Source organism: Pholis gunnellus, assembly GCF_910591455.1.
Source record: "Pholis gunnellus genome assembly, chromosome: 4".
NCBI lineage: Eukaryota > Metazoa > Chordata > Actinopteri > Perciformes > Pholidae > Pholis > Pholis gunnellus.
This window is the reverse complement of record NC_136530.1, coordinates 27,342,349-27,358,447: the sequence shown is the minus strand read 5'-3', so window position 1 is coordinate 27,358,447 and position 16,099 is coordinate 27,342,349. Positions and strand designations below refer to the sequence as shown.

The following is a 16,099-nucleotide window of genomic DNA, read 5'->3' as shown; positions in this document are numbered from 1 at the left end:
GACACTTTAAAGCAGCTTAAATGTGTCAACCTGTGTGTCTCTGTGGGCCGTCTACAGTTCAATCAGGAGAGACTTGTTTTATAGTTTAACAATGATTTATTACACAAGCAAATATGAAAAGTGCAAAGTCTTTGGCGATTGGACTCCATCATGAAGTACTATCACCGAGGGTAGGGATACTGCGGTCCAATAGGCCTAATCCCCCCTGGAGTCCAGACACTGGTGGTGGTGGTGAAGGGAGTTGCTCCAATCTGATGATGAATCAGGAGCATGAATGTGATGCTGACTGGAGGTGACTGGGGTGGAGGAGGGTCGCGTCTGCTTAGCTGAAATGACAACTGACAGCAGCAGAGAGAACACTTTTAAAGTTGACCGCACAGATATGATTGGCTTAAGGACACTGTGCCGAATCTGGTTGGTTACTTAAAAGTGCACGCCCCCAATCAGCTGATAGAGTAATTACAAGGAGAGGAGAGACAGAGATTACGAGTGAGTGTCTTCCTGACTGAACTTGCGCTTGAGCTTCATTTGTTCAATGTACAGATTTCAGGTCTTGGAAAACTTATGAAATTGTCTCTGATCTTTTAGTATAAGATGTGTCCATTTTTCCTTTTCTCATAATTCATCACTTTTAGTAGCAGAATAGAAACAATTACCTGTATAGCACCAAAGGCCAACCAAATGTTTACCTCTTATTGGATCTAAGATAAATACTTTGAGTAATCTTTTCTCTGCTGCAGGTGGGATCAGGTTTATCCCGTTTGTCAGTTTTTCAAATCGTTTTTTGTAACTTTGTACTCACCAAATAGCTACCGTCTTGGTTTTGTGTAGTAACAAGTGACTGAGCCTCTTTTCTTGTTCAAACATGTGCATCAATATTCTTTTAATGCTACTGGTTTAGTGTGGTGTTTGAGTATTGAGTTTTATTAGTATCAAGGGCTAAATTGCTTGGTGACATGTTTAAACCAGGGTGTTCCTATTGACTTCTAACCTGACAAGCCAGATGGTTTGTTACACAGAACCATCAGAGAAACCGTCATTGGAAATTGTTTGGAAATGTGCAGGCACTTTAAAAAGAATACATGGCAGGTGATTCGATGAACAATTTGTCAATCAAACTGAAAGCCTTCAGTGTCATTCTTTGCTCTTCTTTCAGTGAAAAACAACTCTCCAGTTCAGATTTTTTTCAAAAGGTTGCCTCTCTGCCTCTCTGCCTCCCAACGTCCATAGCTGCCAGTAGTTCCTCTTAAGACCCTGATTGGTCCAAACCACTGTTTGTTTCAGACAAAAATGCATTATTTGAAGACGAAGATGAAGATGGATTTTCGTGTGATCCCGTGATTCTCACTGGATCTCGTGATATCGCGAGAATCCTGCTGCAGTGCAAGGTAAATTGGCTTCAGCTAGACATTAGAGATATTTGTTCAGCAGCCTACATATCAAGACTCATATTTTACCTATAAAGCTAAAGTTATTTGTATTTGCATATTATGTAAACACGGAAATAGACGGAGCACATGAGAACATCTGTGTCTGCTGCATCTGTGTCTGTCACCTTGAAAATGAGCTCGTCCCTACCTCCCTGAGAGTGTGATACTTTAAATTAGGACCCATGGCAAACATTTTATCATTCTATTCTACTTCATCCATTAAAACTGCTAGGCTGCAACCAGGCTCTGGTTCGATGCTGCTTCTAGTTGACTATCTGCTCGGGTTGACTTCAGGGAAGTAAAGAAGAGTCTGTTTGCAACAATTTCTACAGCATCCATAAGGGAACCCTGCAGAGCCCTGAAGCCAGAGTCCGCAGGGGCCTGTTTGGGGGGCTTGTTTATTCAAAATGCATTAATATCGAACATGTCTCGTGTCCAAATTGTCTCTTGGGTCCCTATTAATGCACCCGCCAAGTGTTAAGTAGATCAGATGAGCGGTGGTTGACATATGCGAGGGACATACAGACATACACACCCAGTATTCTAGGTACACAACGCCAAGCGTCAACAAAGACCATGCTAACCGTGTAAAACTGATGTTTCTTTGGTAACTCATTAGTGCAGCCTCCTTGCGTATCATAGAGACCCTTCTCTGTTAGAAAACATGAAGACGCCTGTTTGCGGGTGGAGCGTAGGTGGAGGTAGAATAATTCAAAAACATGTTTGTTAATGGTGGAGACTTTGTAGCATTGAAGAAGCTTTTTAATAAAAACTTAAGCTTCATAAAAATAAAAATAAATAAATCACCAGGATGAAAGTGGTTTCTTCTTTTAGCCAATCACAGAAATGGACCAGCTCTTGTGCCTAGAAGCAAAATCATTTATAATTTTGTTGCACAATTCAAATGTTGTTTGTGTTGGTATTGGGTCTGGTCTTACTGGGCCCTATTCCTCGTACGTGGTTGAACTAAGTCGATCAAATGTCCTATTATCCAGCTTAAATTAACTCGATGATTGACATCAGGCTATCTCGGTTCCTCAAAGGCTGATCTGCGCTCAAACAGTCTCGTTAATTTGAACCAGACGTCAGTCATCAGGATCGTTGCGCGTGTCCGTCCTACTTCAAAAGGGGGAAGCGTCGATCACCGAAACCATGATTTTCTAACAGTACAACAGCAAATAAAAGCAAAGAAAGAGCCTCTTTTTACTCCGCTGACGAGCAGGAGATGATCATGAACGCATATGAGGAATTCAAGACCATAATTATGGCGAAATCTAACGCTGCGAGGGCTAGACAAGAAGCATGGCAACATATCGCAGACGTCATTAAATGCGCAAGTGTTGGGAAAATGTATAGGTTAATTTTAAGTGCCTCATCACCTCAATCAATCCGATGATATTTCTTTAAATGTGCCTGCTGGCAGTAGGCTTAATGGAACGCATCATCCAATGAGATCTATAGCGAAATAATTATATCAACTCTTTCAGAATAAGTAGATAAAAACAAACCCAAAGAGAATCTAATTGATACGAATTAATAGATACTTATGAGGATATATGTAGGTGTATGCACGTATGTATCATGTACTATATATATATATATGTGTGTATATACATGTATGTGTAGATTACCATATAGAATAGGAGTTTGAATATGTGTGTGTGAATCTGTGTATGGACGGATCAGTGTATGTATGTATTATTCATAATAAGCAGTAAAAATAAATTGTGTGTAATTCTCTCTATTCGTATCATGAGTCCACCTTCATCATGTTCTACAACAATGATATCTATGGTGTACTAATAATACTGTCATATCATTATGAGTGCTTTCAATCATCATGTAGTTCAACCAGCCATCAAGAGGACACGGGAGCAAGTACACACTAAGCACACAAAGATTATTCATAATGGTGATCAATACAACATGTGCCATGGTGATGTAATGAACACATCCATAAGTTCTTAAGCGCCAAATAAACGTTATGAACAGCACGGCATGGAGCGGCTTTCCCGATGTTCTCCGCATCACCGACACTGTACAAACATGAACCACTCGCAACAAAGCGCGAGGCTGTGATACAGTCTGTGAGGCAGTAGATGGCGTGTGGTGTTCAATGTGCGGCTCGAGAAGGTCTTTAAATAAATGATTCCTTGTCGGCAGAATCGATAGCGCTCGTACAGGAAGTCATCATGATGTGATAACGGATCTTGGCGATGTCGAAGAACTCTCTCCCTATAAAACGCTAATCTGACTAATATCGCTTCCTCATCGATGGATCTCTGAGGAAGGGAGCTGACACTGTTTTCCGGGGGAGTGGCAGTTTACCCAGCGGATCTAGCTCAAGCCTGCTCTGGAGCAGGTTCAGGCTTATGGATGTGTTGCTATGGTGATTTTTCCAAACTTGCTTCGAGGAACCGAAAAGCCTCACTTATGTAATCTCATCCTGGAAATTATCCGGCTAACTCAGTTAGCCACGTACGAGGAATAGGGCCCTGGAATCAGAGTCTGTGCTGTTGTGCTGCCCTCTGCTGATTGTTTCACACTACATTCAGGCTGGTTTCATAAAGATGTAAGTTCATCTGATGCACAAGGTACATACAATAGACTTTCCATTCAAACTCAATCTTCTCAGCTCGTATCTGTCTATGGCGAAGGAAAACTAGAAACAAATATACTGCAGACTGAAACTCCACAGATTATTCTAGAAATGATGACATTGCCAAATCCTATGAAGGAGAGAAACAAGATTAACTCATCAGATTAAAAAACTTTCCTCAAAGCATCATTCAAATGTAAATTATCCTGAAAAACAAACCACTTAAGAACCAACAGGTCAATACAAACATGTAATAAATAAATACCAGTACTCCAGCGTATTCTCTAAAGACTGGTGGCATTTATCATTACACAAGAAAAAAAGGCATGTAGTTGAGAATATAGGCGGAGTTACATCTGTGTTATGCTAAAAGCTAGATTTGAAAGCAGTGGTGGAGGAAGTACTCAGATCCTTATCTTAAGTTCTAACACCATAAGGTGAAAAAGTACTCAATGCCGAGAAATGCCCCCTGTGACGGTGATACTATTAAATATTATCATCAGCTTATTATTACTCGAGCATTCATGTAAAAGTAGGATTTTGCTATGGTAGCTGTTTAAGGTGGAGCTCATTTTGATTATTAACTAATGATTATTTTCATTATGGATCAATCTGCTGATTATTTTCTCTGTTAATCGATTGATTGTTGGTTTGTTAGAATAGTGGGGAATGTCGTCACAGTTACCCAGAGCCCAAAATAACACCTTCACAGTCCAGACCTCAACATTATTACTAACACATTGTGTTTATTAACATTATTGAAAGGATAAAACACAAATCTTAAAATGTGTACAGCTGGAACCATGAAATGTTTATGCATGAAAATCACATTTCATTTCATGGCAATCATGTAATTGATGAATCGACTAATCGTTCCAGCCGTACTCGTGTAAACTGGTAAAGTCTTGTTTTGTGTGGGCGAAAATCGTAGTTTGTAAAGTATTTCAAGCTGTCGAATGAATGTAGTGAACAAAAAAGTACAATATTTCCCGAGATGTAGTAGAAGAGAAGTATAAAGTGGTATGAAAAGAAAATACTCATGTAAAGTACAAATATCCTTAAATATATACTTTAGCACAGTACTTAAGTAAAGTGTGAAACAGATCAAACTGCTGATCTGCATCTAGAATTCAAAGACCCATACATCAGTTTGTGCAGCAACCTTTATTATGAAAAAAATATTAAAACTAATGTACAGAGCAGCATCATTACGTATCATTAAATATGACTTTAACATGTTCAGTGAGGTTGTTATGACGGTAGCGGTGCACATGTCTCTCAGTGAGTGTGAGCTGACGATGAACAGATGAATGTGTGTTGAGTTTTGGGGGAGCAGCCTGTGGAGATCCAGCTTCTGGGGTTTTCAACCAGCACACAGTCAGAGCCGACACCGGCGGACCCCCTCAGTCTGGAGAAGGACAGCGTCCGACCGTCAGCCCACATCCAGCGACCCGGAGCTCCAGACAGACCTGAGAAACATGCAGAGTAAGCTACAATTACTCACCAGGATTCAGACATGCAGCACTATAATGCTCTCATCCTAAATGTGTTTTACGTTCTCGTCTGAGGTTTTTTTTTGGATTGTGGACTGACGTTATGAAGCCTCGAGTTCGTCGTTTTCACCGTCGCCATCTTGAATGGAGGAGTGACGTTCAGACACGGTATACGTATATTCATGGTCTGTGTGACTCTAAATGGACCATCATTTACTAAATGAACATCATGCTGTATTGAAGAAGACTTGAAACTAGAGATTGAGACCATAAACTCATGTTTACAATGTTTACTGAGGTAATAAATCAAGAGAGAAGTAGAGTCATTTTCTCATAGACTTCTATACAACCAGAGGAGTCGCCCCCTGGTGGACACTAGAGAGAATGCACGTTTTAAGACACTTCAGCATCGGCTTCACTCTGCACAACCGGATGTTGTCGCCTGTTTTTTTAGAAGCAGTGACCAACAATGCTACGCAGTATACCGTTAAGAACAAATCTGTTCATACAAGCGGTTCTTGCATGAGGCCCATTGTTTTAAAATTGGGAAACAATCTGACAGTTGGATCTGTAAGTCAAGCTTTCAGTGTGCTGTGATGAAAGCAGCCACTCACCGATCCAAAATGGCTTCCTCCCTGCGAACTTCCACAGCCAGGCCATGTCTCTTCTGGACCGCACGCTGGTCAGGCTGCTGTTAAACCTGCCACACAATGTTAAGGGTCAGACACACATACAGCTGTGATGATACAACTTAAATAAACTGGAACTTGATGCATGTGTAGGCCCCTTAACTCAGGTTTGGGCTTCAATTTACAAGAAGCATTACAACAGATTAAACCATTTTCCACCCTGTTGGGCAAACTTTTTTCATTTTTTGAAAAATTGTCATTTTAGTACATTACAAGGCTGGAACCTATTTCCCTGTTCAAGTTATTATTCTTTGACTGTTGTGATTAAATCCTTAATGAAGTCACATCTAAACAGTAAAGTGAAGACTTTTCTCCGTTGACGTTACGTCACCCAGAAGACTTAGAAGAAGAATTTATACATGAAGAAAATATTTCAATATTGTATGAAGAATGAACCCATTTTTCATCATGGTAACATGGGTTTGGGTTTGCTAAAATCAAAACAAACACAATAAGAATAAAATGGCTCTAATGGGTCAAATTCCTTCAAACACAACAGGGAAACTAATGCTAACAACAATATCTTGCATATTAGTGAGGTAATGTTTGATTTTGTCAATATTCTGGGAGTAATTTAACATGATATAATAGTTTTCTTAAGATTTAAAGCAGCTATAATCAGTACTTTTACTTTAAATATGTATAAAATGACAATGTGACTCGTATTGATGAACCTCCAGAGAATAATCAGCAGAGTCTGAAGCTTCACTCGTCTTTACAGAAGCTTTTCGCTCATTGTTTAGCTGTCCAGGCCCACGACTTGTTCTGGTTCTGGTTCACTCTCACAGCTTTCATAGCATTGTTTCTCAGAGAAAAAGCTGTAAAAGCCACTGAAAGCGACCTGCTCAGCAGAAGAACAGTGAGAGCGGAAGGTTTGTGTTGAAGCTCAGAATCCTGCACACTATCAACTCTAATGGTTAAAAGGACAATCCAACTTACTGTATCTTAGTTCATATTACTGTTTTCTCATCTAAAATGTTATTTTATTTTATCGTAACAAATAGAAAAGATGGAGGAACCTGTTGCGATGAGACCCAAGCTACAGTTTAAAATAAATAGTTTTCCTTTGAGTTTAGAAAAAGAATAAATCATTTGTGTTATTTACAGCAGAGAGCAGCTCCTCTCGGCGCTGGCCCAGCTGGCCACGGACGAGCTGACGATGTAGCAGCGCCTCCTGTAGTGAGTCCAACCATCAGGACAGGAGCTGCTGATCGCCTTCCCCGTCTGCAAAAGAAGAAAGACAATGATCACAACATTTTCACATTGACTGATTGTTTACAAGTCACCCTGGCTCATACAACTTATACAGGAGGGAAACACATGTGTTGAAGCATCATTGTAAATGTAGTTGAAATTAGAAACTGTTGGAGATGCATGTAGATAACTTGGAGATTTTGAGCAGCTGTCTGGCATTTATGCTTCACAAGGAACAATAAAAACTGAAATGAGGTGTGCGTTCGCACCTTGCGCTGGCGTAGCTCCGGTTGGTGTCTGGGTTCCGGATGATCCATCTGAGGTGTCTCTCCGACTTGGAGGTCCTGCGGGGGGCGACCGCGAGGCGACCAGCTCCACCCGGCGTCACCCGGCTTCAGCTCCTCCACCCGGAGAGGAGTCAGACTGTGGAACTGAGGAGAACCAGGCGGATGTTAACGCTGTGTGTTTTCATCAATCTGCAGACAAACGAGCGAGTCTTACCGTCCAGACCTTCTCCTCAGACCTCCTCTCTCCGGACTGATGGACCTGAACATCGGCAGTCAAAACACTAAAATGTCAGCTTTGTGCAGATGTATAAATGTAGCATATTTAAACAATTCAGCATGCACTGCTGTCCCACTATACAATATATAATAACAATTAAAGCCGCAGCCTCATAAGACTTTTAATTGCCCGTAATTATTTTTGAATCAGTGCGAGAGAGCAAAAACTACTGCAAACAACGCTCACCTTCAGTCCTCCGTGTCTGACCCTGTGTCCAGTGCTCCCAGTGCTCCCAGTGCTCCCAGTGCTCCCAGTGCTCCCAGTGCTCGCCCCTGGCAGCTGCCTGCCGTGGTAGCGGACGTGGCTGTAGCCGTCGAGGGCCGGCTGGTCCTGTGGTTCCCCCTCTCCATAGTCCAGGTAGGGCCGGCGGTTTGGGACGTCGCCTCGGGGAGGGTGAGGCCGGTTCTCCCACAGCAGCTCCGCCTCGATGTCGGTGACGGCGTCCTCCTCCTTCGGTCTGGGAGGGTCCGGGAGGTGAGGAAGAGGAGGAGGTAGGAGTCGCGTCTCATCCTCCTCCACGTCCAGGTCGTCTGGATCGCACCGTCCTAGTAGACAGCAGAGTTTCTTTGTATCTTAGCAATATATTTTCAATTTGTAAGTCTTTCTAAAAACTACCATAAAGCAGAAAACCTAAAATCCCTGAGTCCTGATGATGCTTTACCTCCTCTGGGGTCGATGATTTCCACACTAGCGGAGGTCCTCTGTCCCAGGACGGCGTTTTTGGGGGTTTTCAGGGTGACAGTGAAGGTCTCGTGGTTTTCCTCCAGACCGTCATCTATCAGGTAAATGTTCCAGGTTTTCACACTGACTCCTAAACAAGAGACGGGATGGGAAACAAAAAGAAATCATCATAGTATTTTTGATATCGTAGGAATAACCAGAGCTCAAAGAACGTTTTACTGTGTTTCTTTGCAGCGGTGATTAAACCAGGAGAGAGTTTGCGTGTCCGTCACAGCTTTGAAGTGTTGTAACAAGAGACTCCCCTGACGGTGTCTTGTGTGAAATGAAGCAGAGTGGACCTGAACAGAGTCCAGTAGACTCATACCTGGGTCGAACTGGATGAGACCGGCTGTGCTGTGAGTGAAGTCCCTGCCGGGTTTGGCGGATCCTTCCTCCACCTTCGCAAACGGAGACGTAAAAGGAACGCACTCATCAACATAGTTATGATGATATTCGCTCTGCACTTTCAAAATCAAACGGCAGCTCACAGAGTGAGGAGACGGTGGAGGGAGGACGACACACGCGTACCTGGATGGCGACGTACGCCGGGTCGACGCTCTTCCCGCTGCGTTGGATCTGGATTTGAAGCGTCCCCGAGGTCTCGCAGGTTCTGTAGCAGGTCGCCGACAGCTCCACCCGGGACCAGGACAGCTCCAGTCTGCAGGAGAATCCTTCATGTACTGAGACACACCCACACACTGCTGTATTTGAGCTACCCTATAATATAATATATTTACCAGCTGCTTCACTCATTTATGATTATAATCCAATAATGTTTTTTCTGAATAATGAGTACTTTTACTTTTGGTACTTTAAGTATATTTTGACATGAATACTTTTACAAATGTTTTGAATGTAACCGAGTATTTCTACACTGTGGTATTGCTACTTTAAGAGTTTTAGAGTACTTATTTTTCCGCCATATCATGTTTGTCTAATTAGAGGTGATCAACTACTACAGTTGGTAAAACAACGTAATTAAATGATGGAGCCTGTGGGGGGGGGGGGGGGGGGGGGGGGGGGTTTAAAAAAGAAAGAATTCAAATCCCGCCAGACACTGACTGGACCAAGTCCCATCTGATAAATGAACACATTTCAGTTCCTGTGCATCAGTTCGGATCCTTTTCCTTCTAAAAAAACCTACATTTCGGGCAGCATGGTGTTTCCTGCCGGGTCGGTGAGGCGGAACAGGAAGCTGTCGGCCGTCTCCTCCATGTCGGCGGGGAGGACGAACAGCACTGCACGCTGGTCCAAGTCCCGCTGGGTGAAGCGACCTTTGATGTAAGCTCCTGTTGGGACAGGACGTTTTAATCTGACTGAACAAACAGTATCTACATCCAATACATTGATCACTGCAGCTTTGAACGAACAGCCCACCTGTGAGGCCGTTCTCCAGGTAGCCGAGGTGCGGCGGCCTGGTGATGGAGAACTCCAGCTCCTCCGCCGGGCTGTCGGGGTCGGAGGCCTGCAGGTGTTTGGAAGTGATGAGAATGCCGTAACGCCCGCCGCCCAGATCCACCACCGTGCTGGGACTCCGCCTGGTGGTCAGACTGGGAGGTGACCTGTCCACGCGATCCACCTGATCCACAGCGGGAGACTTTTATTAAAAAAAGACATTAGGAAGAACGCAGGAGATCTGACTGAGTGGATAATCTGGGTTTTCCTACAACGTTATTCTGTTCTATTTACTTTCATTCAGAGGTTTGGTACATTTATCTGGCTAATAAAATGAATGGTAACTTTGCAGATGAAGTTTCTTTTGACCTGTTTTGTGATGTTTTTGTTTGTTTCATCTTGTTTTATAGAACAAGTGGAAAGTAATGACGTAATAAGAAGAAACGCAGCATACAATTAGAAAAAACAAATGATTGAAACACAAATACATAGAAGCAATCAATAAGGAGCCACATGTTACATGACAACTACTTTCAGGTTACATGTATTACCATCAACCTGACATGATCCTTACCGTTAACCTTTTGCCACATTTGTGTATATTTGGTGTTTATCTTATTGATAATATTTAATGTTTATATTTTGTTTTTATTTGCGCTCTATATATTTGCACTCTTTCCCACTTTGTACTGCCCCTGCTGAGCAACAATTTCCCTCAGGATGAATACAGTTTCATCTCATCTTATGTTATCTTAAAATATGATCGGCAAAGTAATCACTTCTATAACGTTTGATTCCAAAATGTAGAGGAGCAGCAGAAAGTCTCCCCACAGGTAAATCCATCACTCAAAGTCTTCCTGTTATTTTGTCCACCAGCTATATGAATACACAAAGAGAGACACTAATAAAGCTCCCACTGCCAGATGTTTGGTAACATGAAGTCAGAGATCACCTCGAGAGTCCAACAGAAGAATAGAAACGGACAGAGGTGCAGTTCCTCGATTCGGCCACTGGGTGTCGCTCCTGTCATGTGTAACAATCAGCTTCGCATCGAGTGAAACACATCTTCTTTCCATATGATTGAAGTTTCCTTCCTCTTTGGTTCTTGGTTACATTTTTCCCCAATCTCCCAATTATTAATAAAGGAAACATGCCAAACATGTTTGGACTGCAAACCTAAAGACAAAGTGCTTTACGTTGTATCCAGTGGTGGAGGAAGGACTCAGATCCTCTACTCAAGTAAAAGTACAAATACCACACTGTAGAAATACTTTGTTACCAGTAGAAGTCCTGCATGGAAAAGTACAATCAGGAAAATGTACTTCATTAAAATAATATAATGAATGAATTAAATGTAGATCTTCACATTAGTGAAGGCGGAGGAGGAATGGAGGCGGAAAAGAACATCAGCCGTCAAAATAGTTGCCAATTAACTTTCTGTCATCCGACTAATTGATTCACCGACTTTAATCCTTCGTCTGTGCTTGGAGAAACAGTTGGGGAGTTTCATTCATAATAAACCATCATATTTCATAAACGCTTTATATGTTCTGCATGAAAGAAATCTGAACATGTAAAGTAACTAAAGCTGTCAGACAAACGTAGTGGCCTGGAAGTATAAAGTCACATGGAAACTAATTTACCTCCCACTACTCTTAACATCACAGTACACAGAGTTTATTTGGATTTTGGACAGTTGGTGGGACAAAACAAGACATTTCATGACATCACCTTCAATACTATTTCATGAACCAAACGAATAAATAATCAATAATGGAAATAATCAGTTGCAGTCAAAATATAACAACAGCCACAGAATTTCAAACGATTAACACCCATATTTAAAAGTATATTAACACAAATAAACACATCCAACATGGCCGTCTGTGACTCAAACAGTAAGACCTTTAATTTTGACCTTTGCCCTTTACTTCAATTCCACTTGAAAAGATTTGTTTTGCTGTTTCCTTCAGACGAACTGGAGCTGATGTGAATGTTAGAAGGCAAAACAAACTGATTTCTCTTTCTTCTTCTCCGATATAGAAAGCTATAAAAAGCTGTTTTATCTCCAGAGTTGTGACCTGTGTGTGTGTGTGTATGTGTGTCAAATATTCATGAAGCCTTAAAATACTCACACACACTAAAATCTACTGTACATACCCCCCCCCCCCCACACACACACACACACCGTCCAATCACAAACAGCGTCCAGTCCCTCAGAGGCTAAGGACACTCGGTCCGGCCAGCATGTTAGCCACCTGGCTGCCTCTGTGTGTGTGTGTGTGTGTGTGTGTGTGTGTGTGTGTGTGTGTGTGTGTGTGTGTGTGTGTGTGTGTGTGTGTGTCCATCTCAGAGCAGGTAGCATGTGATGTGGTTGGTTGGGGGTGGGGGGGGGGGGGGGGGTTTGCTCACCTGCTGCTCTCTGCTTCAAATATTTATCTGTGTACTTCAGTCTTTCCGCCTGGGAGAGTTGACAGCGCTGTACTTCAGCAGCGTGAGGTACTATATACTTCTGATCCATACGTGTCAGAGGGAAATGTTGTACTTTTTACTACATTTATTCAATACCTTTGGTTACTTTGCAGATCCAGCTACCCAGCAGTGTGTAAAGTAATTAGAATGAGCTCCACCTTTAACAGCTGCGATGTTAAAGTGATGAACACATAAAGCTCAGCACACAGTCTGAGTTCTGATTGGAGGAAATAGAAAACTGTACTATTGTATGATGTGTTGTTGTGTGTTCTGCTCACCTGTATGTTGAAGACAGCCGGCTCTTCTCTCAGCTGTCCGAACTCGAGGTATCCTCTGTTGTTCCCGTCCGTCGGCAGGAAGTAGAACCTGTCAATGTCCGCCGGGCTGCCCGGGTCGTGTTGGTAGGCCAGGTCCAGGTCGTCCACGTCCGTCTGGGCAAACGTCAGCGGCGGCGACAGCGGGACGCCTCTCAGCAGCAGTTTGCCGTGGCGGGGCAGCTGCGTGATGACGTAGCTCAGATTGGCGGCGGCGGTGTCGGGGTCGGTGAGCCGCAGCCGGTCGGAGGTGACGGTCTCCATGGCGCCGTCCTGCAGCCGGAGGCCCTCGTTGTGGTGGAGGGTCGGCGGGATGCGGTCGCCGTGCTCGATGGTGAAGTGGAGGGTGCCGCTGCGGGTCGAGTCGCCGTTGGTGACGACAAAACTGTGAAGACGAAAGACAGTTTGGTTAGAAGCAGATCTGAGATTATACAAACTGTTTATTAACCTATCATTATCAGAAAAGCATTTAATGGCCTAATTACACGTTCATTCCACAGGTAACATCACTATACGGAGGAGAAACATGAATCTGCTGCTAAGAAACATCTGCAGCAGCGTCCAATCAGACATAGCAAATCAAATTCTGAATCATAAGTTGCAACAGAAATATAAGTAGTTTAAATGGACCAAAATGTAGAATACTTTAATTCACTCAACAATTAAATTCTAATTCTTAAATTGTTCATTTCTAAATGATCCACATCTTGTGGATCATTTGTTTTCTTTTGGGAAGTTATTTTTTCCCGTATGACCCCACGAAATGAGACCTTTTTAGAAAATATATAAACATTTCATTCCATGGTGATTTTAGCTTTTAGCATTTCTTTCTTTGGTACATTTCCTCCCTGCTGTAAATTGTTTTATTAATGTGATTTACTTTGACTGATTGTACTGAAACAGGAAGTGCTTTTATATTGAAACCGGAAGTGCTTTTACCTTGAAGCCAGGAAGTTGTTTTGATACGAGTTTTTTTTTATGATAGAAACAATGATAGTGTAAAAACGTGGTTATGTCGAGTTCTGTTCACTTTCAACAGTTGTTATACTGCAGAGACAATTAAAGTGTCCCGTTCGAATCGCAGATGTGTCTCGGTCATCTTTAGAAGCTCCACTTCACTACATGTTGGTGCCGAAACCCGGGAAGTCAAGACTGTGAGACTTTAAACTTCGACGAAGTTGGAAGCTAACGCTGGCTAACGCTAACGCTGCCGCTAGCTGGAGAGATGGCGACACAATTCGAACGGATGAAAAAGAAGCGTAAAACAATACGCACCTCGACAACGAAGCTGTTAACTCACATTGAAGAAGAGGTGAGCGAAGATGTGCCAGACTGTGAGAGACTCCGTGAGCTGTTATCACTATTGTCGACAAGAGAAGAAAGTTTATTCGACTTAGACAAAGGCATTGAAGACGGAACGGAGACGGATGTGCTTGAGTCAGAGATTGCAACCGCTCAGGAATACCAGGACCGCATCCTCACACTGAAAACCCGCGCCAAAAGATCCATTCAGAGGGCAGAGGAAGCTGTGAGTGTGCGGGTGAGCGATGCAAATTCAAGTACAGTCGAATCGCTAAATAAGCGGTCAAACTGCCTAAATTGGTGATAGAAAAATACAGCGGAGAAATAAGCCAGTGGCAAGAATTCTGGTCACAATATGAAACAGCTATCCACGACAACGACACACTGTGTAAAAGGGAAAAGTTCACTTACCTGAGATCCTATCTGACTGGAGCTGCTGCAAGATCTGTGGCAGGACTAACTATGACTGATGATAATTATGATGCAGCAGTGCAACTGCTGCAGAGCCGTTTTGGAAGAAAGGACATTGTAATAAGCGCACATATGTCCAGACTGCTAAACTTGGCTCCTGTGAAAAGATCATCAGATGTTGTAGCTCTCAGGCACCCGTACGATGAATGTGAAATACAGATCCGAAGTCTAGAATCCTTAGGGGTTCACAGCGACACATATGGCTGCCTGCTATGCCCAGTACTGCTACAGCTCATACCAGAAGATATTGCACTAGACTACACCCGCAAGTCAGACTCCAGTGGTGAATGGAAAGTGCTTGAGCTTGTCCAGTTCCTGCAAAATGAAGTCCAAAGCAGAGAGAGAGCTCTTCATCTCACCAGACCAGGTAACACACAAAGAGACTTTCCACCAAATAACAGATCATTTGGTAAGCCAGACCCTGTTTATGAAAACAAACCTAAAAGATGGAACGTGCCTTCAGCAACAGCTTTGCACACAGCAAGTAATGTTTGTCAGACCTGTGTGTATTGTGACGGTGCCAACCATAAACCTGAAAACTGTCCAGACAGTTCTGTGGCTGCTCGCAAGGAGAAACTGAGAAAACTGGGAAGATGCTACGTGTGCCTTGGTCCAAAACACATAGCAAAATTCTGCAGAGTCAAGGGTGTTTCGTGTGCCTTGTGCCATCGCAGACATCACCAGTCAGTTTGTGATCAAAGTGAAGCTAAGCCAGATGCTGACAGTGGTGGTACAGATGCTGTGGTATCCTCTGTGTCCAGCACAGTGAAACCGAGAGCTGACGTTCAGAACACAGTGTTGCTCCAGACAGCCAAGGCGTGGGCAGTAGCCCCAGTGGGGAGGAAAATGGTACGCTGCTTGTTAGATGGAGGTAGCCAGAAAAGCTTCATTCACGAAGATGTAGTTAAAGCACTAAAACTGCCAGTGGTCAGACAAGAGACGCTGAACATCCACACCTTTGGGTCCACTTCTCCTGTCACTGCACGTCGCAACATCGTGAGAGTGTCACTGGAAAACGTGTGGAATACACAGCAAAAAATTGAGATTGAAGCAGTGGAAACCCCTCAAGTGTGCACGGCTGTGATAAAGGTCCCCAGCGAACCGATCCAAGAGGAGTTAAAGAGAAAAGGTCTTCAACTTGCTGATTTTCCACCAGAGGGCACTGAGGATCCAGGAGTGTCAGTGTTAATAGGAGCAGACTATTACTGGCGAATAGTGACTGGCAAAGTTCAGAGGATAACAGAATCACTAGTAGCCGTTGAAAGCAGCTTCGGGTGGGTTCTGCAGGGTCCAGTTACCACCTCCAGTGTCACCGATGCCACTTGCATGCACATCTGCCTAGAGGAGGACACTCAAATAGCCAAACAACTACATGCTTTCTGGGAAGTAGAGTCACTGGGCATTGTTCATGAAAAAACCCAGAGCCCAGAGGAAACAGAAGCTCTTCAGAACTTTG

The 16,099-nt window shown here is 43.2% G+C and overlaps 1 protein-coding gene across 1 annotated transcript in view; it reads right to left on the bottom strand.

Annotated features, from left to right (window-relative positions):
* Positions 1-5,187: 5,187 nt before the first annotated feature.
* frem1b (Fras1 related extracellular matrix 1b) overlaps positions 5,188-16,099 on the bottom strand; it is a gene marked incomplete at its 5' end in the record, with an annotated part of 53,409 nt that continues 42,497 nt past the window's right edge. Inside the window, 12 exons of the mRNA XM_079157288.1 lie at positions 5,188-5,498; positions 6,137-6,222; positions 7,317-7,435; positions 7,675-7,836; positions 7,907-7,951; positions 8,156-8,514; positions 8,631-8,780; positions 9,015-9,087; positions 9,218-9,347; positions 9,834-9,978; positions 10,067-10,268; positions 12,835-13,255. Coding sequence (XP_079013414.1) covers positions 5,308-5,498; positions 6,137-6,222; positions 7,317-7,435; positions 7,675-7,836; positions 7,907-7,951; positions 8,156-8,514; positions 8,631-8,780; positions 9,015-9,087; positions 9,218-9,347; positions 9,834-9,978; positions 10,067-10,268; positions 12,835-13,255 — 2,083 coding nt within the window. The 3' untranslated portion in view covers positions 5,188-5,307. The remainder of the gene's footprint in view (positions 5,499-6,136; positions 6,223-7,316; positions 7,436-7,674; positions 7,837-7,906; positions 7,952-8,155; positions 8,515-8,630; positions 8,781-9,014; positions 9,088-9,217; positions 9,348-9,833; positions 9,979-10,066; positions 10,269-12,834; positions 13,256-16,099) is intronic.